We start from the raw sequence: 27,330 nt of genomic DNA, 5'->3' as shown, positions 1-27,330 counted from the left end.
GCACACTTAATTAATTGAAAAGAAATACATACATATAAATATATGTAATACTTGTGTATCGCATATGTAAATATATATGTAGGCGTGGCCCCTTAAACAGCTGACGCTCAATGGGCGATTCAATCGAAATCCAGATTCAATTAAAATATATATATGTGTATATATAAATATATAAAAGAAAACTTGACATTTATAAATGTAAATCAGAGCTTTTATAACCATCGAATTTTGGACGTGGATGTTTGTTGTTGTTATAAAAAAGTTATCATTTGCAAAAATATTATGGAATTTTCGTTAGGACTGCTAATTTTGATTATATGTTGTTTATTCCATCGCTTATCATCTAATTGATTGTTGATTGTTGAATGTGTTTTCTTCTAAATGCCCGCACCATTTGGCCTGGCTCCGAGGGTCTTGTAGGGTCTGCCACCATTTCGTTCCCATTCCCGATTGAATTCGTGATCAAGAATCTCCGCACCCCGTTTGCGGGTCAGACCCGTCTCCTCCAGGCTCAGCTCGCACATCTGCATATCATCGGTACCGGCAACCAGTAAAATTGGCGGCTTATCCGCATGCAGCTCCATTTGCCGAGCAATCCATTGTCCATCGAAGTGCGCATACCACAAGCCGCGCTTAGCTAAAGATCAGTTTCGCATTAAATGAAGTTCAATTCAATATATTTATATATTTACTATTATCTGGTGCATTGGCACGCATGAAGGGTATGCGGAAATAGCGATGCTGAGCCAGCACAATTTCCTGTATGGGCTGCACAATGGGCGGCTGTTTGAAAGCTGCAATATACAAGATAAATAGTAAATATAAAATAAGATATGAAAACAAATGTAAACAAATATTTGCAGACAGAAAAAAATACCCTTGACTTGTAGAAATTCGACAAGGATAACTCAGCTTATTCGGAAAGTATATTTCTAAATCAAAGTTTATTGCTTTTTGCGTTTCTTAGTTTCAAGTTGGGTCTTTTCGAAAAGCTAGAAACACTTTCAAGTGTTCAGGAAAATTTCATTAAAGCTCAGCAGTAAAATATTAGGCCAAATGTGGCAACTTAATTGATCATTGATTCTGTTCAGCAGATACCCCGTACTTAATGGTTTTTTTTTTTTGGCAAGAGAACTCTCTCTATTATAATTTGTATTTATTTTGGAGCAGGTTCTGTCATCTACTGTGGTGCTCTTATTATTATTATAATTGGGATATCTGCACTGCGATTTACTAGACCTATTGTGCCCCTTACTGATCCTTTTTCTCCTCCCTCAACCCCAGCTCCATGCACGAATGCGAGAATCTTTGTTGGATTGAAAGCTTCTATGTCTTTGAAACTCATAACATGCATCCGTAGCATACTGAATCTTCTTCTATTTAAGGCGACCTGCGGTGCTCTTTTGTGGTAGCAATCTTACCGGCCTCCATGATGCTGCGTGGTGCACGCTCATTCTCATCCATTGTGGTGCGTTTGCGATTCTTTGCCTTCCACGCGTGATAGACCTTCAAGCGGCGATGGAACTCCTGGCGACAGGCCTGATAAAACGATTAAAGATTATCTTTAAGAGTGAACAAACTTGAAATAAATTATAATAATCACCTCAAGCAATTCAATATCACAGGACGTGTTGATAGCATCGCGCAGTTCCGAGTACTTCCATTTGGACAAGTCGTACTTCTGTTTGCCCAGCGCTTGTTGCTGGGCGCGCACATTCTCCGATCTAAGCCAGAATATACCATAAATATATTAATATAATATATAAAAAATAGAAATGTACAAAAGCAAAATGGGCGCATTCAAAATGCGTACGCAAAAGTGAGTTATTGATGGATTTAAATACTTGTTATGAGTTAGAAATGGAGAAGATGAATAGAGTTCAAACTACGAGGCCAATCTACCAGATTACAAATGACATTATTTTTATTAGTTTCAAGTGATAACTGCATGTGTTACTTATATAGTTGGATTAGTAATTTAAGAGGTATAAAAAGAATTTCAAAACCAGCACCAACTCACTTATTTAAATATCGCGAAGCAATGTTTGACACAACTTGTGAAAAACTTGTACAAAGAAAAGTAAAGTAGAAGTAAAGAAATTGTTGTTTTTTTTTTTTGTAAAGATTTATATATATATATATATATATATAGTCCAATTAGTTAAAGCATATTAGGAAAAAGTAAGCAAGTAAGCAATTTGAATTTGATACAAGTACAATAGAAAATAAATTATAAAGCGTGCTATACCTGATCAGTTTGTTGGAACCCATGGGAGACGCGTCACTGAGACCACCACTGTGTTTGTTGGTTGTGTTGGTGTGTATGTGTGTGTGGTGTGTGTTTGGTTGTGGTGGTTGTGTTTAAGAGAAGGCGTGTAGGGAAGGGGAAAAAGTTGAGGTGAGTTTCGGTTCGTTTTTTGTTTTTGTTTTTGTTTAATATATAGTACAAATATATTAAATAATTATTGACTAGCTAAACTCGACTGATATTTACACTGGAAGTAATAATAATAATTTTGGGAAAAATCCTACTTTGAGCACCTATTTCACAATACTGCTCTCTGCACTCAGCAAAAGATGTCGCCCCGAATTTTAGAAATTCGCCAAGGGTTCCTCAACGTATTAATCGGAATGTAAATTCCTATAAACTAAGGTTTTTATTTTCTAAAATTTTTAGTTTCTCAATAAAACATGTCAAGTTTCTATTAGATTAATCTTTCTTCGAACAAAATAGTAGCACAACTCTCAGAGGAAATGTTTACGATTCTAAGGGGAGATTCGAAATTTGTACGTTTCGAATTTCGAATTTTTAGAAAATATTTCAAAATAAAAGAGGGAAATCTTGCTTGTCTTCAGAGGAATTTACTAAAATTGAGGTCGCTTATTTTTTGCTGAGTGTAGTTTGTGGTACTCTGTGGAAGGAGGAGTCGAACATACTTGCGTATAACTGGTGGACTATCATCCACCTGTCCGTTGGATTCGCTGGCCAGTCGCATGGCCAGTTCGTGATCGCGACGCTCCTGTTCCAGCTGCTGGCGATACTTGGCATCGTCCTTGGCCTCCTTCTCGAGTTGGGCCTGCAGGGCGAGAGCAGCTCGTCGATCCTCCTCCTCCTGTCGCAGACGCTGCAATTCGGCCGCTTTGCGCCTCGTCTCCATTTCGGCTTTGCTGATGTGTGTCAGGGAGAGATTGGGTTAATTTTGGGGAATAATCTTGGCCTGATCTCAACTAACAGTCGCTTGTTTTCGGCATCCTCGCGCAGACGCTGCTCCTCGGCCTCCTTGGCCCGGCGTTCCGCCTCGAGTGCTTGCTGGATTTTGTGCAGACGTTCCTGTTCCTCGGCCTGCTGCTGCTCCTTCAGTTTGCCATTCAAGTCGACGGTCAGCTTATTCATGTTCGCCATGATCACCGTGTACATCGTGTCGATTTCACGTTGCGTAATCCGTGGATTAAGCTGCGGGCGAGGCGTGTGTCATTAAATCAACAAGTTGCAATAATAATTTAAAATAATAATAAATTGTTGGTTTTGGGCGAAAGCGACTCTAAAATACTCTGGATAATAAATTCCAACTGACAGAATAGCAGAAAACAGGCTTTCTAGCCTCTTAGTGCACACAATATGCCAAATAATAAATATGAGTCCAGTTTCAGGGCTCCAGCTTTAAGGAAATTGCATAAGCCGAGTATACTCTTGTACTATTCGATAACAGAGTATAAGAGCAGTGTTTTTCGAAAGTACCTTTATCTTTTTGATGGCCTCATCGATCTGCTTGTAAATATCCTGCACACCGTTAACGATTTCATCACGGCCCAGCTTGAGGCCGTTGGCAATTTCGATGGTCTTCAAAGTGTTGGTGCGAATCTTGTTGATCTTGGCAATGCCCTGGTAACGTGGACGATGATGCTTCCTGGCCAGAAAACCGCGAGCGATCCGCTGAGCGGTCAGCACGCACTTGTTCCGATAAATAATGCGATTGCGTACTGAAGAAATAAGAATTGATTAATTATTATATAACTATATACTCAAAAAACTACTAGGTAAAAATATAGTTAAGATATTCTTCAAAGATTGTACAAATTGTATGCACATTTGTGTTGCTTACTGTGAGTGTATCTTTCGATATATAGATATGATATACTTACATTTGATGACGCATAGGGCGCCCAGTGCCGATTTGACCCAGCGTGAGCGTATTAGCCACTTTTTGACCTTGGCCACAATGGCGAGCATATTCTCCGGATCGGAACGCATGATGCGATCAAATTCGACAAATTTGCCGGGTCGAAAGAAGACCTTGGTGATGCCAAATTTAAAATCCTTGGCGCTCAGATTGAGCGATTGAAACATGGCCTCGCAAAAGGTGCGAGCGGGCAGCGAGACGAGCTCTGGCGGCAGCACCGACTTGTACATGCTGTAGAGATCGGCGAAGAGGACCCGGGATGGATAACCGTGCTCCATGAGCTCGAGCACCGATATTGTGCCGGAGCACTTAAGTTGCGCCAGCGCCAAACTGCCCTCGAATTGGCGATCAATCATTTTGCTGTTTGGCTTGATGCAACGTATGAAATTGGTGCCCTGTAAAATAATAATAGTTCATTTATATATTGACTATCAAAAATAAAATCAAAAGCAACAAAAATTAAATTTAAATTAAAAATAAAATTGGAAAAACAAAAAGAAATATTTATAAGATTTCTGAGTGTGTTTATGGATTGAATGAATGGAAGAAAAGACAGAAATAAATAATACTTTATGATCAAGAAATAAAACCCAAACAAGTTACAAGATATACAAATTCTTACAAGTAATGATAAACAAATAATAATAATTAGATAATACAAATAGAATAAATATAAAATGTACAATAATAATTTTGTAATTTAGAATTACTCACATTCTGCTCGAGCTTTTCCATGAGCTCGCCGAGCTGCGTCTTAAACTTGGAGCCAACGGAGATAAAAGTGAGCTTGCCACGCACCGAAGTGTTGCTGCCCGAGGGAAAGAGGAGTTTCAACAGTGGATTCTCGCACTCCTGCACCAGACACTCGAGCGAGGCATGCAACGCATCGTTGTTCTTCTCAATAAACTGTTCCGTGTTGTAGCAAACGGCGCCCGCAAAATGACGCACCAGAAAACCCTCCTCATCCCGCAGAGTGCGATGCGCCTTGAGCCGTGAGGAACGCGGCAGGCCAAGACGATAATGATTCGCCCAAGATTTATGCACCTCAGCGGTGAAATGTGCCGGCGACGATTTGGGCAACTTGGATTCCTCATCGAGCAGCGTAAAAATGCCATTCGATTTCGCCTCGATCAGCTCAATTATGTCCTGATTATCCGTGAATGTTATCTCCGGCACATTGAGACCCTCTCGCTTATACAGTTCCTGTTCATTCTTCAGTATATTATCGTTGAAGAACTTTTGCAACTTCTCATTGCAATAATTGATGCAAAACTGCTCAAACGAATTAACCGTAAAGTATTCAAAGCCGGCTATGTCGAGCACACCAATATAGAAGTTGGAGGCCTGGAAGGGTATGCTCTGATTAATCAACGCCACAATCCGATCGAAGAGCCGACTGTAGATGGCCTTGGCCAGAGCATCGCGAGCATGGCTCGCCTCATAGATCTTCAGCGGAACCCTAAAAGATAAAAGAAGCAAAAATAAAGATGAGAAATACTCGGCAGTTGTAAATAATAATAAAGTATAAAAATAAATCGAAGAGCGTTCTTCCCGTAGACTTACATAATAACAGTGCCCTTGAAGCCACCGCCCTTGCTCTGCATGACACGCGAAACGAGAGCTGTTCGCAGCTCAGTTTGATCCACACCCAGCAGTCCGCTCGTAATGGTCAAGGACTGCTCCGATGTCTCGGAGACCTGACAACCACCACGGACATCGTCGGGTATCTCCTCGAAGGTAATGTTGCCCAAATGTAACACGGCCGCAACCAAAGTATAAATGCCCATCTTATCGGAGGCAGATAAGCCCAGGCGAGTCAATGCCTCGTCCAGATTGAGAAAATGCTGATAGTCATCGATAATGGGATCTTTGAGGGGACCCTTCTTCTGATGACTCGCCGATTTCTGGCTGTTCGGTATTAACTTTTCAGTCTTGGCATTCGAAAAATACTGCGTGCAGCCGGAAAGGTACTGCAAAGAGTAAGGGAAATAAATAATTAAATAAAAGATAAATAAATAATAGTAATTTGATTCTTACCCGATAATCATCCGGTTTGCCCAGACTGAGTTTGTCACGCAGCTGTTGAGGAGCGCCGCAGAGCAGCATGTAGAAGACATGATAATTACGTTCCTCAGCGCTCTGGGTGCAGATGCGACTCTTCTCCAGCAGATAATGGGAAATGTAGCCACCAACAACCTGACACTTGGCATCGTAGTGCACCTCAATGAATTTGCCAAAACGGGATGAGTTATTGTTGCGTGTCGTCTTCGCATTGCCAAAGGCCTCCAGCACGGGATTGGCTGAGGAAGGAATGCAAATATTAAACTAAATATGTACATATGACATATATATGTACAGTTGTGAACAACACAAACATTTCATGTGAAAGTTGTGCTATTATTTTGACCGCAACTGTATATGTATTATTATTTATAAATTTGCAAATGAGTTTGTTTGGAAACTGTAACAGAACTTGTCTACAAAAGCTTTGAGGCAACTTTTGGAGCTGCTTTCAAATTAAATTAGCAAACAAGAATTCTTTAGTCGGGAGAGCTCGACTAGGAGAGATACACTAGTAAAGCTATCTGGATAATATTTTTAGAGTTAAACAATAAATCAATATATGTTATATCAATAAGAAAGTACTGCCTTTGAAATTGTGACTTTTATTGCTATCGACAAACGATAAGTACCGATATTTGCGAAACGGATGCACTTATCGATAAGATAACGTTGAATTGAGCAGAATATATGAGAAACTAATATCCACATTTGAAGTCTATTCTCGTTTGTCCATAAAGACGAATATGGCTAGATTGAGTCCTCTATTGATGCTGATCAAGCACATATCTACTTTATGGGCTCTGAGATGCTTTTAGCACAACTATAGAATGCCCATTTTAAACATTTTTAAGGGGTTCTGGGTATAAATATAGTTAATCTATTTGACTCATAATTCTAGACCCTATTTTTCCAGATTAAATTCTAAATAGTTTCGATTCGGTGGGAATTGTTGAAAACTACATATTACTATTTATATCATAACAAAGGGAGACAACTTCGCTAGTTTTCCCCTAAATCAGTCACAAATAATTCAAAATAGTATATAGATGAGATCCTACCATCCAATATTTTGGTCTCTATGGGACCGGCGCTATCATGCGAATAGCATAAATATTTGAGCAAATACTTGGTTGACTCCGTTTTGCCGGCACCCGATTCGCCCGATACGATGATGGATTGCGATAATTTATAGACGCGCATATCGCGAATAGCCTTGTCCGCTAAAAAGAGTTATGAATTAGAAAATTGGCACGTAGAATCTTCCAGTTTTACTTACCAATGGCAAAAACATGCGGTGGCAATTCACCCAAGGATCGTCCATTATATTTCTTGATCGTATCTGGCGCATAGAGTTCCTTGATCTCACGATAAGGATTAACGGCAATGAGTATATTAGCCACATAGGTCTAGAAATGGTCAATAACAACATTAATTATGTGACATAGATTTTCTTTCTGTTTAAAACTCACATAGATCTTGTCTTTGTAGTAGCGTATCTTCAGATTGTCCAGAAATGTGGCCTCGTTGAGCAGCATAAGCTCACCTGGAAATTGAAGTTAAGTAAATAAGTAAGTCTTTTATTTTATACTTGCTTCTATGTTAACTTTCCCCCTGGTGTTAGTTTTGGGGATCAGGGGTCGGGGTTCATGTTTAAGTGCTTTACCGCTCAATTGTTTCACGCAGAAGCGTAGCTAACGATCCCAAACCAGATTTTTTATTGAGGTTTACGATGTGTTCAACTAGAGAAATGGAGCATCAAACAGCACGTGAGATTCTCCTGCTACACTAAAACAAAACTAAAAATCAAACTAAAAACTGGAAACTGGAAAGTTTTTCTTGTTTTTAGCAGTAACTTCTAAATTTAAGAAAACATTTTTCCAAAAATATGGATATTTTTTCCATTTTTTAGAAAGTAGAAATGCAAACCTGCATTTTTAAAAGTTTCTTTCTAAAATTGAGAAACAAATCATGAAATTTATTTGATTGGTTTTTATATTAGAATCCCCGTAAATTGAATGAATTTCAAATAAAATTATTTATTTTTATATTTGAAATTTCCAAATATGAATATTTATTAATGTGTTTTTGTTTGAGTGTATCAACATTTACGATGTGTTCAGGTAGAGTAGAAGTGGGGCATCAAACAGCACGTCAGATTCTTTCCAGCTCTAGCGGAAAGTTGCACAATTACCTGGAACAGATCGCTTAACTGATCTGGCAATGAATTTTTAAGTTTTCGCTGGAAAACCATATGGTTTAACTCGTTACGCTTCGTTTAGCTATAAAAGTGAATTCTACTTCAACAATCTTAGCGGCACTTTTCTAGATAACAAAATTGACCAAGTAATTCCTATTTTGTGTTTTTCATATTATCTATTTAAACATTTTTGTGTTTTTCATATTATCTATTCAAACATTTTAGTCGTTCGGTTCCGATAAGATTTTTTGTTTGGAAATTATTTTTAAAAACTAGAAGAACCTTCTAGTTTTCAGGTCAATTTTTTTTTTCAGTGGACTACCACCTTAGCGCCATTTTTCTAGATAACAAACTCGCAATTTATATCCAAGTAGCTATTCAAATATTTTAGTCGATCTAAACTGATAAGATTTTAGTTACATATTTGCGGTTTAGGAATAAAAGAAAATGGCAAAAAGTTTATTTCTTTTTCTCATATAGGAAATACCTTTTGTTTTTTTTCACATCTTTATGTAACCACGTTCTAAGCAGACACAAACACACACAGAAAAACAAGCTAAACAAAAGATAAAGCCAAAAAGGCACGCAAACACACACACACACACCTATTTATATAAAAGATACTATAACTAGATATGTGTATTTATATGGATATCTGGTTGTACTTACAGTTATCATCGTGATCCTGGGGTCCATCACAGGAGGAGTGAATGTCATCGCAGTGACAGGTGCGCTTTGGGAACTTCCGATCGATGGGCGTTACTTCGAATTCCTTCGCGCCGATTTCGGTGATGCGACCCTGAATATAACCATCGACGGGATCTCGCACCCAAACCAACTGGGTGTCCTCCAACATTTTGCGCACTGAAATAGAGAAATGTAATTGACTTTTAGCAATGAAATTAGTTGGGTATTTTCTATAACGAATAATCATCATGCAAAATCTTATCAGACAGCGCTCGACACTAACATGGTTAAAAAAAAACACACACACACACAATCCGACTCTCAACCAGCTCGTCAGAGTTCACAATGGCAACTGAGCAATTAAGCAAAGCAAGCAAAGCAGGCGACGAACGCAGCCAGGTGAGCTAGAGCTGCGTTCGCTAGAGCGGAGAGCGTGATTCGTGTCGTGTCACGAGCAATTGCTAATAATAGTTGGGGTTTCTTCTTTTTTTTTTATGATAAAAATGTAAATGAAAATAGTCAACAAATCAGACACATCAAAAATATTACTTTCAGTAATTAAAATATTTAAATTAAAAAATATTACTTCCATTTACTAAAAAATCATTCGTGTTTTGGCAAGCTAATAAAGCTAATAAGAATATTGTTATTTATATGCACACCTGCAAATAATAGTCGGATTTTCTACTAATAAGATTATATTTTTTAATACACTGATAAAAATGTAAATTAATTTCATTACTTTCAGTTATTAAAATCTATATATTTAGTCGCCTTTTTGGTTTTTAAGATCATTCGTGTCTTGGCATCAACTCCCAACCTAATAAGTAACAACTTGCAAGTAACAATTGCTTTTTTTGCATTTCTATATGGAATATAAAAGTATAACTTTAAATGATTCATAACAAGAAACCTTAATAATTAACTCTTATTCGATTATTGTTATATTCATTCACATCACTAAGCAGCAGTGATCGTTGCGCTCTCTCTCTCTCTGCTACTTCCTCTCTTCCACTTTCCCACACACACACACTCTCTTCTGACTCTGGACACCTTTGGCAATGTGCGTAACACAGTCATTAAGGCCGTTTTGCCGCTCTGCCGGTTCGGGTCGAGAGCCGGTGTTTTATGGCACTTCTTCTTCTTGAGCATTTCTCAGCAATTAAACTTTACCTGCGAATGAGGCAGAGAGTGAGAGCGAGATAGACTGTCCCTCAACTCGCTCACTCTTTGCCTACAGTTGCCTATTGTTCTTTGCCTTATGCGCTGACGTTGTCTATATTTTTGTTGCTTTTTTTCTATATGCTGGCTGGTGTGTTGCCTTTCTTGGTCATATTGTGTTTGTCTGACTCACGGGCGTTGTTGCCGTTGATAAGGTGTTGACAATTCGAAAAAAAAAATTGGACCCTTTTTTCTTTCTTTAATTGACAGCTTATAAACTTAAGGTAATACATATAAATACTGGATACGTATTTACAAAAGTGTATAAGAATGAATGTCATTTGCACAAACCGCAAAAGTTCTCATTTACAGCAAAAGTTCTGCGTTGCTCTCTCACTCACTATTCCAGTGAGAGGGGAGGCGGTGGGGGTGAAATAAAGACAATAAATCAAGGTGAAATTCATTTATTTAGTTCGCTGGGTTAATGGTGCAGTTCGACTGACTTCGGCTGCGTTCGGCTCTTTAGCTCGGCTCAATTAAAGCCCGCTTTTGGTGTGTTTCGCATTTCCCACTCTCATTCGGCATTCGGAACAGAACAATGCAAAATAATAAAAAAAAAACAATGAGAGATCTGTCTCTGCTTCTTCTTCCCGCATAAATTTAGTTGACATTTGCAAAAAGTGCTAAATTATTAAATGATTATTAAGCGAGTTTGTGTGTGTGTGTGTGTGTGTGTGTGAGAGAGAGAGAGAGAGAGATAGAGAGAGAGAGAGAGAGAGAGAGAGAGAGACGGGCGATGACAATGATCATGCTGAGTTTTAGGTGGGATTGTTGTGGGTGTAATTCACAAGTCTTTTTTTTTATTTGTGTTAGAAAAAAAAAATTCATTTAACGGCTAGATTTTGTGAGTGGTTCTTTTTTGCTGATTTAATCAATCATTTACCGTTAAGTCATTTAATATTAAAGCTTTCAAGAGATTCTGACATTATATTCTAATAATACAGAATAAAAATAGAACGAATGATAGTAATTTGAATATTCCAAAATGTTTGTTAGCATTTCCTACATTTTATTTAAGATTCCGAGAAAATAAGGTGAATGACAAACTGTTCCGACATTTCGTTAATCTGAACATCTGCGAAAGTTTTCTACAGTTTTAGAATTGATTGATATTGAGCCAAGCGATCTAATAGATTTTACTTTATTTTGATTATTTTTAATTTATGAATTGTATTTTTGGCAATTCCTACATTTTATTTTATTTGTATTACTTGTAATTTATTAATTTAATTTTAATTACTGGCATAGCAATTATTGTTATTTATTTTTTTCCACTCAGCATGGGTATTAAGATATCACCAGATCAAATGTGATTTCTCTTATCTTCCAATTGTCTTTCTTTTTTTCTTTAAATGCTGATATCGTCAATTAATCGAGTCGAGTCATTAACTGTAATGCATCCAACGCAATTACCCCCGATTGTGAGTAGAAAGTGGAACTCTAACTATGCATATGCCTCAAAAAATTGCTTTATAATGTGCAAGCCAAGCCAAGGCAAATTAACAACAATTTTTCCAACAATTTAACATAATCTTGATTATGCAGAGACAGAAAAAAAACAGACTCACAATTGCATCCATATGCAATTTTAAATACCCTGTACATAAAGTAGGAGCTGGTGGAGTTTACTTGTTAAGAGAATTATAATTCTTAATCTAATTGGGATACATGCACTGTGACCTACTAGATCATTGTGCCCGCTTCTGATCCTATAGCTATAGCCTATAGCACGGACGAGAATCTTTGTTGAGTTGAGGGCTATTATGTCTTCGAAGCTCATGACAGTCATCCCCAGGCTGCTCCATCATTTCGTAGTGAAGGCGGCACACTCTGCTATGATGAGCATTGAGGATTCTTCGTAGATTTCACAAAACCTGCATAGTATTATATTTTTATGCTGAGCATATGTGCAGCATATTTACAGGGTATGCAAATATAGTCACTCATATTAATATTCGAGCTGCTTTTGTATGCACGTCAGCAACTTCAGCATGCCCACAATTTGTCTGACACTTGGAATCATGAAACTTTAGCGTTCCTTTTTTTTTTTTTTTTTGTTCTTTGCACGAGAGATGTCCGCATAAATTACAAAAGACAACAGAAAAAAATAAAAAATAAATGAAGTTTGCCCATAAAAAGAAGGCACAATATTTTAGCTAGGGAAGAGTGTGTGTGTGTGTGAGAGATGAATGCCATATTTGATGGCCCGTTTAAAGGATAGAAAAAGAAGAAGTTGCCCAGCTGCATTTCTGGCTGAGATTGCAATGCAAACGTCTCAAAGCAACCCTGTCTGTCTCAGGGCAGGCAGCCAAGTGTGGCAAGAAAAAAAAAAAAAAAACATAAATGACTTGATGACGTAGCAAGTGCTTCAAAGCGACATTGACAATGGACAAAGGCAGCAAAGGCGGCAAATGCAGCCAAGGTGTGCAAAAGCAACAGAACAAACACAAACAAAGACACTGCCAACGAAACGTTTTTCTACCCTGAACCCATTGAAAAGAGGGTATATTGGTTTTGTGCAAATGTTTGTAAATGTATGTAACAGGCAGAGCGAAGCAACTCCAAGTCCATAAGGCATTTATAGTCTTGATCAGCATCGCGAGACGAGTCGATGTAGTTATGTCCGTCTATATTAAGAAGCTAATCACAGAGTCTGTAAGTGTTAAGTTTGCTAACGTTTCGCGAATATCGATATTTATCGATTGCTGATAGCAATAAAAGCCACAATTAAAAAAGCAGTAACTTCTAATTGATATATATACAACTGCGGTCAAAATAACAGCAGTGCATAGATATGTTTTGCAAAATGTAAAGAAAAATATAGTTGAAAAATGATGAAAATTATATTTAAACACATGCAGTAAATACTGAACATAAATATACATTACAAAGTGAAAATGCAATAAAATTAATAACAAAAAAAGGAAACTAAAGACTTTAAATTGATTACAAATAACCCGGCAACATTCAATTTAAGCGCATACATAACATATTATATATCAACTGTCCAAATTTCATTAAGATCGGTTGCAGAAATATTGCGAATGCATGTGTGAAAAATTGAAGGGAATATACATATATATTTGCGTAAGAAATGAGAGCAATTCCATGCCAAATTATTAAATAAAACTAATACATATTTAACAACTGGCTGCAGGGTATATCGTTGCGAGCATTCTCTCATGTCGTCAGTCAAACGGGGGAAGACAAACATGACAGTGCATGTCAAGTCGAAGGGCTTATGAAATGTGAGAAGCTCTCTGTGAATGGAAGTCACCTGCTGCAACTAGCAGCTAGTAGCTGGTAGCTGACTGTGAACTGGAAAGCGGCTTAGTTTGGAATGCGTTGACCAGGTCTCGACAATAACCGTAACCCGAGCAAGCGAAAATCCACCAATTAGCCCAAGGCACACCCGGAAGAAGCAGACGCGACTGCGTCTCTGTGATTTTGTTTATTTTAGCCAGCTATTTAGTTAGTTACATGGACGTGGCTTGGCTATAATCGAGTGGTGATATCACCGAGTACATCAGCCGTACATCAGCACACTATACTTATCGCCTTCCGCCCACTTTTCAGCCACACTCGCAAAAAAATCACGGTGAAATTTGGTAACTCGCGATAGAAGAATTATATTTCTAAAAAGAAATGTTACTAGTGTTCGGTCTGAAGTTTTTTTTTTGTGAGTGTAATGAATCAGCTTGGCCAGGTTGCGTGCGTGTTTAGTTTGCCTTGCCGTGCTAGTCACTTATTACTGTAATTGAGGAGTAGGCAATTTGTTTACGCATTAGCAAAAGTGCTGCGTAGAAATTTAAACGATTTTACTTTTACTTTATTGTCTGGTCTTTTGTTCATATCTTCAAATTTTTGACCGTTTATCAAAATGCATTGTTCTTAGACTTGAGCCGTATATATATATATATGTATGTGTGAAACAGACACTGTATCGGGTTACTAACCTAGATATTTTATAAGCAGTCTTTAAATGTTAAATTTTTATTAAAGTATATGTTAAAAACTTTTTATGTCAATTGAAAATTGTATTTTCGGTAAGAAATTAACTTCGCATATTGTTATTATTATTATTGTATTCGTCATTAAAAAACTATATTTTTGTGGGCTGTCGAAGATTAAATTGGAAGAATCGTGTAAAATGCTATATATTGAAAAATATTTCGATTTGGTGAACTAATCTTATAAATCAAATAAAAAATACTTTTCTTAGAAATGTTATCTTTTATATATCACGTTTATTAGCCTGGAAATTTTTAAGAAACTCTCTGGATATTGCCAATTACTACTAATTTATTTAAAATATGTGTTAAAATAATGTCGAAACATGTTTTATTCAAGTAATAAAAATCACGTATTAAATATTTATGACTTAAATAAATTAAAATAAATTGAATTCAAATTTATTGAAAGAAGTTTCGATTTGGTGAATTCATCTAATAAATAAAGTAATAATAAAAGTTTTCTCAGAATAATAAGTTTTAATAGCTTATGGTATTCCCCGGTTTGCTTTTTATCAACGAGTTAAAATTTAGAGGCAACAGACACTCTTTTCCCCCCATTTATTTACTCCTGCTGCCTACTCTAAATTTTTGTAAATGAAATAATTGAGAAATACTTGCTAAATATAAGAAAACATTTTTCGAAAAATTTGAAAAACTTGCCCTAAATAGACAACCCCAAAAATATAAGTCGATTTTTCCTATTCTATTTTTTCTGAGTGTAGTAGGGTCAGACAATACTTATTACGCCCAAATTGACCAACAGATAAGATTACGATTTGTTTTCTTCACACCATTTTTTATATTGAACTCACCCGGATTGGGATTATGAACCCCATTGTTATTATCGTAGAAGTCCATATCGTTGTGTGTGTGTGTGTGTGTCCTAATGAGTTAATTGCAGTGCAATGCACTAAAAGTTGGAAAGAGGTAAAGTGAGGCAAAGACAGAAGGCGAAAAGAGTTGCAAAAAGAGTTGGTTGCAGTTGAGTGCACTTTGACCCGAGTCTGAGAAACCGTTAAGTGTGTGAGTGTGTGTGCTTTTGATTGGGCTTGGCAACAGCTGCTGTAATTTCCTGGTTTGATTTTCACTATCGATTAAACACACTTTTCACTTTGCACTGAATCATTTGCTAGCCGTGAAAAATTCACTTTTTCGATTTTCGCTTTTTTTTCGCCGCAAAAATTAATATTTTTATATTGCACAATTTGCAGCAGCAACAAAAGCAACTCTGCTGACTGCTGACCTACATTAAGCTGTAAACATATGTATATCTCATATGTATCTCACATTTATCTCATATCTCATTTATCTCATCAACATCAACAATTGCAGTTTGAGAAAATGCAGATTTTGCCAGATGCGAAATATTTATTTGTATGTGTGTGTGTCTGTGTTTTGTGTGTGTGTGTTTAATCTGCGTACGTGTTGAGTCTACATTCGTTGGTTTTTTTTTGTGCCTTTTTGCCGCTTTCACCCAGTAACCGAGTTCTGTTTTTCGACATCAACCCCCCGCGGAAACCGTAACTCGACACACGAAACGAGACACGTGCGACTGCAATCGACGAGCTCACAAATTGCACTGATGCGTTTTGTTTTTGCTGTGTGTGTTTGTGGATTCTGTGCACAGGATGTGTTCGTCTACGATATTTGCTGTAGCGACATCGTATATCGTAGAGCAGTAGAAGTAACTGTGCAGAGGGATGTGTTCATTTGCTGTTGTTGTTGTGCAGTGTATATCGCAAAACGTTATACAATATCGTAAAACGATATACAGCAGCATTAACTGCGTCGAATCGTCTCTTGCTGCTGTGTGTGTGTGTGTTTGTGTGGGTGTCATACTAAGACTTCCATTTGCGTACCCATTGCTACACTCAGAAAAAAACTAACTACATTTTAATAAATCGACTTTTCGAAAAAATAAATCTAAAATATAGTGTGTAGAAAAAGGTTTTCCAAATATGTACAAATTATTTCGATAAGCAAGAAAACTTTATATTTTTTAAGGGAATTTGAATTTTACGATATTCGTTTTCCATTTTCATTTACTACAAAATTTATTCCGAGTGTGTTTATGCTCCAATTGAAGACAACAACACAAAATAATGGCAAAAATTGTAACACTTCGCTGAAGTGCTGCTGCTGAGGAGTCAACACCAGGAAGTGTTGCAGAGACCTATAATGGAACACGCATATATATATACATATGCAGTGCAATCGAGCTTGGCATGACGACATAACAACTTCCGGTTTGTTTATTGCCGGCACCCGCTGCGTGTTATTTATTTTATTACATTTCAAGTGTTCAAATTGAGAAGCTGCTTTGAAAGAGATGCTTTGTGAAAGCTTTCTATGCGAGCTTTTACTGCCAATGCAAATATTCATGTTATATTTGCATAAGATCCCACTTCTATGCAGTTAAGCGAAAGCAATGCAAAAAAGCTCATTTTACAAAGCTTTCTAATGTAATAAAGCAACGATAGAACAGAGCACAGTAGGAGGAAGCGAGGAAGAGCGGGGGAGGGGAACAACTTTGTTACGCTCTGTTCCGTGACCAACATTGTCGGAGATATCGGAAGGGGGAGGCTCTGACGTATGAGTTGGAGGAAGAGGGCGAGAATTGTATGCGCTCATCAGCTGTCTAGCCAAAAGCGCTGTGTGCTTTTTTTTTTTTTTTTTTTTAACAAAAAAACCTTGCACAAGTGGTGAGTGAGCGAGATATAAAAATAGCACATGGATGATGGCAAAGAATTAATAATAAAAATAAATATATATATTCAATAAATAAATAATACTTAATAATAATAAAATAAGCGTAATTAAAAATACTTCTATCAGAAACATAAATTCAAAACACCACCCGCCTGCAAGCAGCATAAGAAACAACAAAGCGAAGCATGCTCTCTCTCTCACACACACATACAATGAGACACGCACCCTCTGCGAGCTGCATGTGTGTGTGTGTATACCTGAAAAAGAGTATCAGAAGCAATGCCTGCCAGCTAGTGTTGCTTATGTAGCACATTTGAACACACTCGTCCAACAAGTCAGGTTGGCCGAGCGGTCTAAGGCGCCAGATTTAAGCTCTGGTTCTCGAGAGAGAGCGTGGGTTCGAACCCCACACCTGACAATCGATGGAAGATTTCTTTTTTTTCTTTTCTAATTCTTAACAATTTTAATAAATTATTTTTAACAACATACACAACTATTTTAAGGTATATTAGCGATAGTATATATTAATAAGGCAATTATAAGTAAATAATATAATAAAAACACAGTTTACATAGAAGCATTTCTAATTACTTTGCTTGCTGTGTTTTGAGAATGTTTAAGGGGTAAATACTTTGAAGAAGGGTAGTAAAAATATCAGTCTGGGTTAAAACATATATGAAATGAGTGTTTGAAGTATTTGTAGTTGATTCATAATTGTTTGTTTATGCCTGCAATTGCAGTTCGAACTGTAAACTGATAACACCAATAAATAAGGGGCTATTTAATGATGGCTCTTCTACACTTAAACAAATCGCCGTCATTTTTAGTAAATATTCAGCTAGTATATTTCTAAAATTTATGATTGTGGCTTTCTAAAAATCAGGATTTGCATTACTAAATTTCGGAAGTTTTTCTAAAATTTAGAAAAAATTATGTTTAATTTCCAAGATGCTGTTTTCTATAGAAGACTTCTTATATTAGTTTTTTTTTTTTGGGTTTGTGTTTATGGAATAAGGGCAAACATTTCTAATTTTTAAATAAATTATGTCTTATATTCGCAAATAATATCTAAAAACTAAAGAACTTTATAGTTTTCTGGGTGATTTTTCTGCGAGTGTAGCTCTTGTAAAAAACACCTTCCGGTTGACCAGGCCAACTTCAAGCTGAAGTGCCGTTGACTCTGAATAATTAATAACAACCAAGTTTGTTCGTTATGTGTCTATTGTGTTTTGTGGCCAGTGCTCTGTTATGTATTCTGTTGCATTGCGCAACATTGAAAAGAAAAAAAAAAACGACAACGAAATAAAAAAACTACAACAAAAACTTGGTTAACGGTTCAACAGGAAAATAAATGAAAACTGTTTGCAAAAGGGGGAAACCAATTTGTCAAGCATTTTTGTCTATAGGCAACATATTTGTGTTTCAGTATTGAAATTTTGTTGAAGAGATTTTCGTGTTGTCGAATTGACAATTTATCTATAAATATTGAACGATTGATGCAACATTCAACAATTTAATATAAAGACTGATTCATTATTATTATTTTTTGATTAAACATTTGATTGTTGATATGGAAATCAATTTCAATTTGAAATGCTCAACAATCTGCATTAAGCAATAAGCGTTAATCGATTTTCTACAACACGTGACACAATTTGTTGCAAAACTGGCAGTTTTGTTGTTGCCTCCTCTTCTTTATTTGGCATTGCTTTAACCCATTTCTTTCAGTTTCACTTCCCTATATACATATATATGTATACAATTGTGGGAAAAATAATAGCACCACTCTGACACTTTTTCCTACGAATAGAAGAAATGATTCATTTTGGAGCTTTTTCACATGTTTACTTTTAAATATATATTAATTAAAGTTAGTAATGTTCTTGGAATTCTATTCAGTCTACGTAGTCTTTATATAAATCATTTATTTGTTTCCATTTATATATTTTCTATATATATTATTTATTTATTTTCATAATTACAAGTTCACATTTAAAAACTGCTGTTATTATATCTTATGTTAATTATCTTGATTTTTCATAAAGTTTAATTTTTTAACTTTAATTCAATTGAAAAAGTTGAAACTCGTGAGTAAAAATATGTTTTTTCTCAATTTTTTTAAGTCATTTTCCACTTCTAAAAAATAAAATTAAAATAGATTCACCTTTGAAAAAATTTCGTGCGAATGGTACTATTATGTTTATCGCAACTGTATATGGATATATATACATATGTATACATCAGATTGCATGCAAAAGCAAAGCAGAAAGCCAAACAATTGCCATAATTTCATAACCCAGAGCTGAGCAAGTCTTGGCTGCCATTCTTCAACCAATTTCAATTGCTTGTGGCAAATAAAAAAAGACGAAAAACGAGTCGAGACAACGAAAATTGAGTAATAATTGCGACATTTTCTCTAGTTAAAAGCCATTAAAAAATGAAGCAGCTGAGAAGTGTGACGGTAAAAAGGTAAACAAAAGAAGCAGATTACATCAAAAACAATACCAAAAAAAAAAAAAAAAAAACAAACCAGCGAGGAAAGCTGCTAACTTGGTTATTATATTTTAACATAACGAGAAGAAAGAAAAACCCGTCAAGAACTGGGTTTTAAAGAAATGTTAAAATAGTTATAAAGAAAAAACAAATAGAGGAAAGGAGATAACTAAATATCTATAATATATGTATTTGAAGGTATTTCATATTTTAATAACTTCCCTTTAAAATAAATTATAATTCATTTTTTTGTTAATTATTTATAATAATATATATATAATTCATATATAGAGGTATATTAAATATAATACATATAAATTTAAAAAAATATATATATATATATATATTTGTAAGAATTCTACGGATGTTTTAAATGCAAAAAACTCAACACAAAAATCCCCATCAGAGAAAAAAATTAATTGGTTAAGATTGTAAACTTAGCTATAAACCTAAGCTAAAGAGTATCTTGGTCTTAAAAGTCGCATAGAAATTGCTTTGACCAACGCTTAAGAAAACCAAAAAACTTGAATGCCTTTGTGGACAGTGAACCTAATATGACTATCAAATTTCAATTTTTGGCCATAAATAAAGAAAAACCTAAATTATTTACTCCTTCATTCATTCATATTAAAATAGTTACAAAAAAAATAAAAAAGAGTCCCCGTTTATATCTAAGATATGTTCCATCTGTACTTGGTATTGCTTATACATTGAGAAAACCATCTAATATTATATTTATTATACTTTAACTTGCCTTTGCAAAAAATGATTAAAAAGGTTATATAAAAAAAGTTGAGAAAAGCAGCTAACATAAATATTAATACTAATTAATAATAATAAATATTAACGCAAACAAATTTGCTATTTGCTTAAAAGACTTGAACAAAGAAATTCTTAGGAATTTTAAAGCACGCAATTCTTCTGCTTCTTTAAACAAAAAATGGATTAATAGAAATAAAACCCGTTTGGCAATGGGGCAAAAAGGCTTTTCAATTGGTGGCCAAGTAGCTCAATATCAAGTTCAACCAGTCTACAGGCTCAGGGACGCTAACGGTGCACAACAAGTGGCTGCATGTGGCATGTGGCAGGTACGCGAATGCCACATGCAACTGCAACTGCGCACGTATATATATGTATATCAGTTGCACGGATTTCCAACTCGGCTGGTGGCAGGCAAGTGAATGTGCCGCCAACAACCAGTTCAACTTGTTTTCCCAAACACACATTTTTGCAGCTGCCCAGTTTTGCTCTGAACCGCAAAGGAAGTAGATAAAAATTAAAAGAGAAAAAACACATACAAAATATATATTCCAAAGATGAAAAATATATGCTTTGTCAGCTTGGATGAGTCAGCCAGCAAAACTAGCCTCAAATTTTGGTTTGAGAAAAAACGTCACTGAAAAGCAAATTTGAAACAAATACAAATGCTGTAGTCGAAGTGAGCTCGACTATGTAACACCCTGCAATCAGCTGTCAAATATAGTCAAGTTGATTCAATTTATTTAAATTACTTAATATTATTTTTTAATTAAAACGAAAATGAATTAGATTCAGTTAAAAATGTACATAAAAAGCGATTTACAATCGCAAATGAAAGCATGCATGGAATTACATACAGAAAATGCTTACAACTGCTTTTAGTAATGAGTTCAATATGATAATTGATTTTGGACTATCATTTGGGATTTCTTATCCAATCTTGAGGCGATTCGTTTAATTGATATCTACATCTACGCAGTAAAATTGTGAAATATTGAAAACGCAGTAAATTTGTGAAATATTGAAAATAAAATATAAATAGCATGTCCAAAATACAATATATTAATTTGTAAATATGGGACGTTGGTTCCTAAATGCAAATCAGCTTTCTCTGACTTAAGATCCTAAGGAATCAATGCGATGTTTTACTCTTCAATCTTCAAATTTCCTGTTCTAAGTAAAGGAACTTTATTTTAATTTTACTTGCAGTTACTTTTAGCCACTAACACTATACGATTATCGATAGTTGATTTTCTGATTTAAGACCATTTCCAATTATGTTCTGAAACCATCCAACATGATATTTAAATGTTGTATTAAAAAATTCACAAGTTGTTTAACTGTCCAGCTGTGTATATAATAATAACTATATAAAATATATAAAAAATCTAACTGTTACATATAATTTCAGCAGATCAATCTACCCCTTTTTTGCAACTTCTAAATGGGTAGCAGCAGCAGAGGAAATGCTCGCATAGCAATTACGTTTGCAACAATAGATACAAAGATACACAGATACTCTGGATTGCACACAGCTGTAGACAGGAACATGATTTCGGAACCGGGGGGGAGTAGTTTCGGGGGTTGGGGTTACGGTTTAGGGTTACGGTTCAGTGTACCGTAAAACGCGACTAACAAAACGTGGCGCAGGCGCAAAACCAACTCGTTTTTAGTTTTTATGTTTACTTTACTTTTTTTTTGGCTACAATGCAGGTCGCATTATTAGCAACAACAATAAAATATTTGGTTTTTTAGCTGCACTTTCGGCTTGATTTTTATTGGGTTCAATGACTGGCAAAAAAATTGCTAAGTTATTTTCTTTTGGTTGATAGTTGAAAAAGTTGCGCAAGTGGAACCAATTAATGCCGACACTAAATGCATGAAAAATTAAGAAGGAAAGAGGAAAACAGGAAAAGCGGAAAAATTGTCGGCTAAAAGTGAAACAATTTTAAGAGGGATTAAATAAAACAAAAAACAACCAGGAGAGGAAGTCGCCCTTTAAAATGTTGATGAATTTCACTAGGGGTAACATTATTTATGTAAGCATTTCTTTACACATGTTTACACAGACTCTGATTTTCCATATGGCATCTCAGAGGGCATTCCTCCTCCTCCTCCTCCCATATCCCCTGGAGTGTGAAAAATGTGACGCATTTGTACATTTGGCGGGTGTACAGAAATTATCAAGTGCACTTTTGGACACTTTTCTGAAGAAATATTCACAATTGCTCTTTATGTGTATTTTTATTATTTGACATTTAAAAAAGAAAAAATATTACAAGTTTGCTGAGAAAGATATAAATATAACTACTATTTCACTTAAATTAGAAATTGTTATTGTACATAATCATTTTCGAGTTGGTCAGTTGAAAAGTTTCACAAATGCAAACATTTTAATATATATCTATAAGTTCTCCTATATCATATCAAGTTTATTTAATTTTTTAAATTTATATTTTCATATTGAAGAAACTACTAACTGGTTACAGGGTAAATCCTAGTCATGCCTAGTTTCGCATTTTAATTTGTTTCATGTGCCTTAATTTATATTTGCTCTTGTCAAACCAAATTGTACAGTTTTGTTATCAATTCCAGCAACCACATTTAATCTTATCTGCTTATCTCCCTCTCTATCTCTATATATACATATAGCAACAAAATACAGCTGACAAAAAAGGTTAGCTTTTTTTATTAACTAAATTGATAGTTTAGTAAATTGATTGGCTTCAATCATACAATACTCACACGCGTCTTAAAAACAAAGCACCGTTTCCAGTGATGATGTAAAAAAAACTAAAACAAAGTTAGTTAAATCCATTTCGGAAGTTTGTGTCTAAGTTTGTTTTGGAATCACTTCAAGCAAAAACTTTATTATGCTAATCTAATGGAAGACAAAGGCAGTAATTAATCTATGAACTTTCACTTTAAAGCTTTTTTCACTTTGATTATATGCAAATTATTTCCAGTGCATGCCCAATTTAAAGTGGGATTGGCTGGAATAAAGCTGGGTTAACGAGCAGTTCACGCATATCAACAACAATAAAAACCCTTGGAAATCACTGGAAGAAGTGGAAGTTGAGCAGCTGTCGACTGGCTGGCGCATGACAAAGGACAAAGCAAAAGAGAGAGAGATAGTTTGATAGAGGAGAGGAGGAGAGAGGACAGAACAATTGACGATCGCCTTGATGTCAGCTGTGGCGCGTGCAGAAGCAGCACTCCCTCCCCTCCCCATCCTCCTTCCACTTCCCTTTCCTTACCATAAACAGTACTCAAAAAGAGGGCGGCTGTAAGCAAAATAAAAGATGTGTTTTTTTTACTTTGCTGCATAGCTAAAACCGTTAATTGCCTTGCGAATCTATCCAAAATAACTGTGTGTTGTTGTATTGGTAAGCGAGTTTGTATTGGTGTATTCTTTTATTGCCTCACGCTGAGCAACTGTGTAAGCACTGGCAAATAGTGCTGACAATTCGACTTTTTTCATGATCAACTTTTAGAGGATTTTTTTACTCTCTATATTTCAACGAACTTGAATCATGAAATACAATTTTTCCGCTAAATTTACTGTTTAAATTCAACACTAAAATTCATTTATATTTACTGTCAAAACAAAATTTCTTTGCTTAAAATTAGCTTTTTTAGCAATACTTATTTATATATTATATATCAATGAAGAACAAGTAACTAATTTTGATGAATAAAAAACTCTAAGAACCATATTCTTACTACTGAAAAAAACGAGGTTTTTTTAGTTAGCTGCCAACACTGCTGGCCAATGACTTCCACAGTTGCAGCTAGACTCGTTCCATAAAAGGCATAAGCCTAGTGGAAGGAGTGAGTCTTCTTCCACTTCCATGGAACGATGGATACAATTAATGAAAATGTGACTGGCATATCAATAAGTAAGCAGCGATTGCTCCTTGGGATGCCCTCCAATGTTTCTGCATTCGCTGCACACAAATTAAAATGGAGCCTGGAACGTGTTTAATGCTTAAAGCGCCTGCGTCGATGCAGAAAACACAAAAAAAAATCTATCTTTCAACTTCGTTCTTCTTGCCTGGCATTACACAGCTAAATATAGCGCATGTGTGTATGCGTGTGTGGGTGAAAGACAGCTGCTGGTGGTGACTTTTGTCTGTTGGGGTGGGGTGAATAAAAGGAAGCAGCGAGGATGTTGCGACTGCGCCCAATTCACCACGCTGCGCTCCTCTCTTTTATTCTTTCACTGTTGACATACGCCAACGCAGCAGAAGCAAAAAATACGAACACGAAAATGGAGCAAATGAAAAAACTCACCATAGCTTCAAAAACAAGCAAATACCGAATTGTTGTTGGTTTTACTTTAGTTGTTGTTGGAAGAGCGTTGCGCTTACCTGTTGCTGTTGTTGTTGCTGCTGTTTCCGCTGGAGCAATTTGCCGCCGGCTTTTTTATGCTTCAATTTCACGGTCACTATTATATATCGTCTTTTTTGTTTGCCAAATTGACAGTTAAATGTGCTGCAGCTGGCGAAAATGCGCCGCCCCCTCCTAAAACACGATTTTTTTTTCGCCTGACTTGTTTTGAATCGAGTGTTTTGTTTGTCAACTGAAAATTTGATTTGTGATTTTTTTTCTTTGTTAAGCTGCGCTGCGTGCGCGCGGTAGACCGACGCGCTCTATGTATTTAATACGACTGCGCGCGATGTCCAATTCGTCATCATATCGCAAACTCAAAATGGCATGCCAACAATATATCGATATATCCATATCGGTTAGCGCTGACAAATGTCGCAGATGTTGCGAACCACAACAATTAGTTTGGCTACATGCTGCGACATCATATGCGCTTTTAAAGGCAAAGTTGCGACTTAATGTTAATACAACTGTGTTGCTGAGAATGTTGCATGTTTCGGGTAAAATATCAACTTTTCGATAAATTACAGTGATAGCGTTGGAGAACCTAATAAAAGTCGAATCGTGGACGGTTAATAGAATTTGAATTTATATTAGCGAAATTTGCTTTTCATTTAAAAATTATGATTTTAATTATAATTAAATTTTAGCTAATTTTACCATCCCTAATAGGCGCTAATTTTTAAGTAATTCCACAATCCCTAAAAGACGGCAATAAAAAAGCAAGCAGAAAACATTATTTATTTTTGTATCTGCAATTGGAAATTTTTGCTTTTACCGATTTATACAAAATTTTGGCCAGGTGCTTATTTATCATAGCGAATTTGGGTCACACATGCAAAAGAAAATAATTGTGATTATAAATAGAGAATTTTGCAAATTTGCTCACAAATTTCATTTGCTCAATTTAAGCACTATTCAATATTTATTTTTATATTTTCATTACTATGTTTTTATTCAATTTGATGTTAAACTAGTTTTATATCTTATTTTGATTTTTTTTTTTTAATTTGATGCAATTGTAAATGTTTTTGTAAAGTTTATATAAAGCTTTTCACGTTTATTATCTTTTATAAAATCGAAATAAAATTAATAGAATTAATTAAATGAAACATTAACTTTTTTTATATTTCTAGTTTTATATTTGTAATATTTATGCAATTCTAAATGTTTAGATCGAATAAAGTTCTAAACGAGTTTCTCTAACTTTTCAAAAAAAAAAGAAAAGATCACTTTAATGAAACGGTTAATTGCACTTCCAGCATTTTCTAGGTTTTATAACCCGTTTCAACACACACACACACTTACACAAACAGTATTTGGCTGCCTCTTCCAATCGTTCCAGCAGCGAAGAAAGAAGAAATGGAATTGAGATACGCCAATTAATTGAGTTCAATTGAAGGCTGCTTGGAACTATTATTGTATGTGTGTATGTGTGTATAGATCTACAGTTGCTGTCAAAATAATTCCTCCACTCTCACAAAGAAATGTTTTCAAAGGTGTTCTTTTAAATTTGTAAGTGTAACAAGTTATGAATAAGTTTTTAAAAGTGGAAGAAGAATCTTAAAATATGTGAGAAAGAAAGAATATATAATTTTATGCAACGCTTTCAACTTATTTAAATTCAATTAAAGTTCAAATTAAGAAATATAATTTAATAAAAGAGGGAGAAAATTAGCAAAGAAAATAACAGCAGCCCAGCTTCCAAATGTGCACTTTTAATAATGAAAATTAGAAGTAAATAAACAATTTCTATTGCAAATAAATATTTTGCAAAATTACAAAACTTTAAGATGCTTTGATTTTTCTAATTAAAATAATTTCAGAGTGGCGCTATTTTTTCTAACACCACTGTATGTGTGTGTGTATATGTGTGTGTGAGTGCATCTAGTGTTGCAAACATCGTACGATAGACGTCTGACTGATTTTGTTATATATTTCGCGACTCAATTGCCTTCTACAGCGAACCAAAACAATAATTGCCATTGACACATTCCAATTGAAAAGAGAAGTTAAATGAACTCCAATCAGACAGCAGCGCCAATAAATCGAGATCGAATTCGATTTCGAGTTCGAATTGGAATTGGAAGCCTGTCATGCAAATAAGTCGAAAACGATTAGCGTTAATTATCTGAATGCTAAAAAAATATATATATAATTATTATATATATGTATAAAATTAATACAATATTCTTAATATTAAACTACTTTGAATATATTTAAGTTTTTGGCGTGTTTTTATTACTTTTAGAATCAATTTGATTATTACTAAATTACAACACAATCTTTTCGTTTATTTAGGTTTTGAGCTTTCTTTTTATTTAATATTAATATTTAAAACTTCTTTGGTGTTTTTTTTCAGTGAAAAATTCTCGAATCAAAATTCATGTGATAATGTGTTCAAAATTTGTTTACTTTACTCAAATGAAGGCGCCACACAAATTCTGGTTTCTTTCTTAAAGTCAATAACATTCGATTTTATGGTTTAACTCAGTATGAGAAACTTTGAAAACAATTTTAAAAAAACAAAAAGCAATGAAATTAAAATAAAATGTATTCTTATATAATATTATTATTTGAAAGTAAGTAAGAAAAGAAGAAATGCTATTTTTACCAA

General features: G+C 35.1%; 1 protein-coding gene, 1 long non-coding RNA gene and 1 other non-coding gene across 7 annotated transcripts; 2 read left to right on the top strand and 1 right to left on the bottom strand.

Moving 5' to 3' along the window:
• Window positions 1–189: 189 nt before the first annotated feature.
• Window positions 190–24,929, bottom strand: LOC6569818 (myosin heavy chain 95F). Of its 5 annotated transcripts, none has more exons than XM_032741697.2 (18): window positions 24,695–24,929; window positions 9,112–9,306; window positions 7,715–7,788; window positions 7,522–7,651; window positions 7,304–7,465; window positions 6,219–6,481; window positions 5,745–6,151; window positions 4,896–5,640; window positions 4,144–4,576; window positions 3,740–3,981; window positions 3,234–3,454; window positions 2,938–3,168; window positions 2,249–2,296; window positions 2,021–2,065; window positions 1,604–1,724; window positions 1,422–1,539; window positions 693–794; window positions 190–637 (listed from the first exon to the last, which is right to left on the bottom strand). In XM_032741697.2, exons 2-18 carry the CDS (start codon window positions 9,296–9,298, stop codon window positions 378–380), a joined length of 3,789 nt encoding a protein of 1,262 aa, XP_032597588.1. In that variant the 5' UTR covers window positions 9,299–9,306; window positions 24,695–24,929; the 3' UTR covers window positions 190–377. The 5 variants fall into 5 exon arrangements, with proteins under 5 accessions (XP_032597588.1, XP_032597587.1, XP_032597589.1 ...); XM_032741696.2 differs by lacking the exon at window positions 24,695–24,929 and adding an exon at window positions 15,176–15,456; XM_032741698.1 differs by lacking the exon at window positions 24,695–24,929 and adding an exon at window positions 9,413–9,468.
• Trnal-uaa lies at window positions 17,407–17,490 on the top strand. Its single transcript has one exon. It is a non-coding gene; the product is annotated as a tRNA-Leu (tRNA).
• LOC116806014 lies at window positions 23,115–23,666 on the top strand. Its single transcript, XR_004365498.2, has 2 exons — window positions 23,115–23,224; window positions 23,291–23,666. It is a non-coding gene; the product is annotated as an uncharacterized LOC116806014 (long non-coding RNA).
• Window positions 24,930–27,330: the final 2,401 nt, after the last annotated feature.

Source organism: Drosophila grimshawi, unplaced genomic scaffold (genome assembly GCF_018153295.1).
Source record: "Drosophila grimshawi isolate 15287-2541.00 unplaced genomic scaffold, ASM1815329v1 contig_311, whole genome shotgun sequence".
Lineage (NCBI taxonomy): Eukaryota > Metazoa > Arthropoda > Insecta > Diptera > Drosophilidae > Drosophila > Drosophila grimshawi.
The sequence above is the reverse complement of the archived record's forward strand: the minus strand, read 5'-3'. Positions and strand labels throughout refer to the sequence as shown.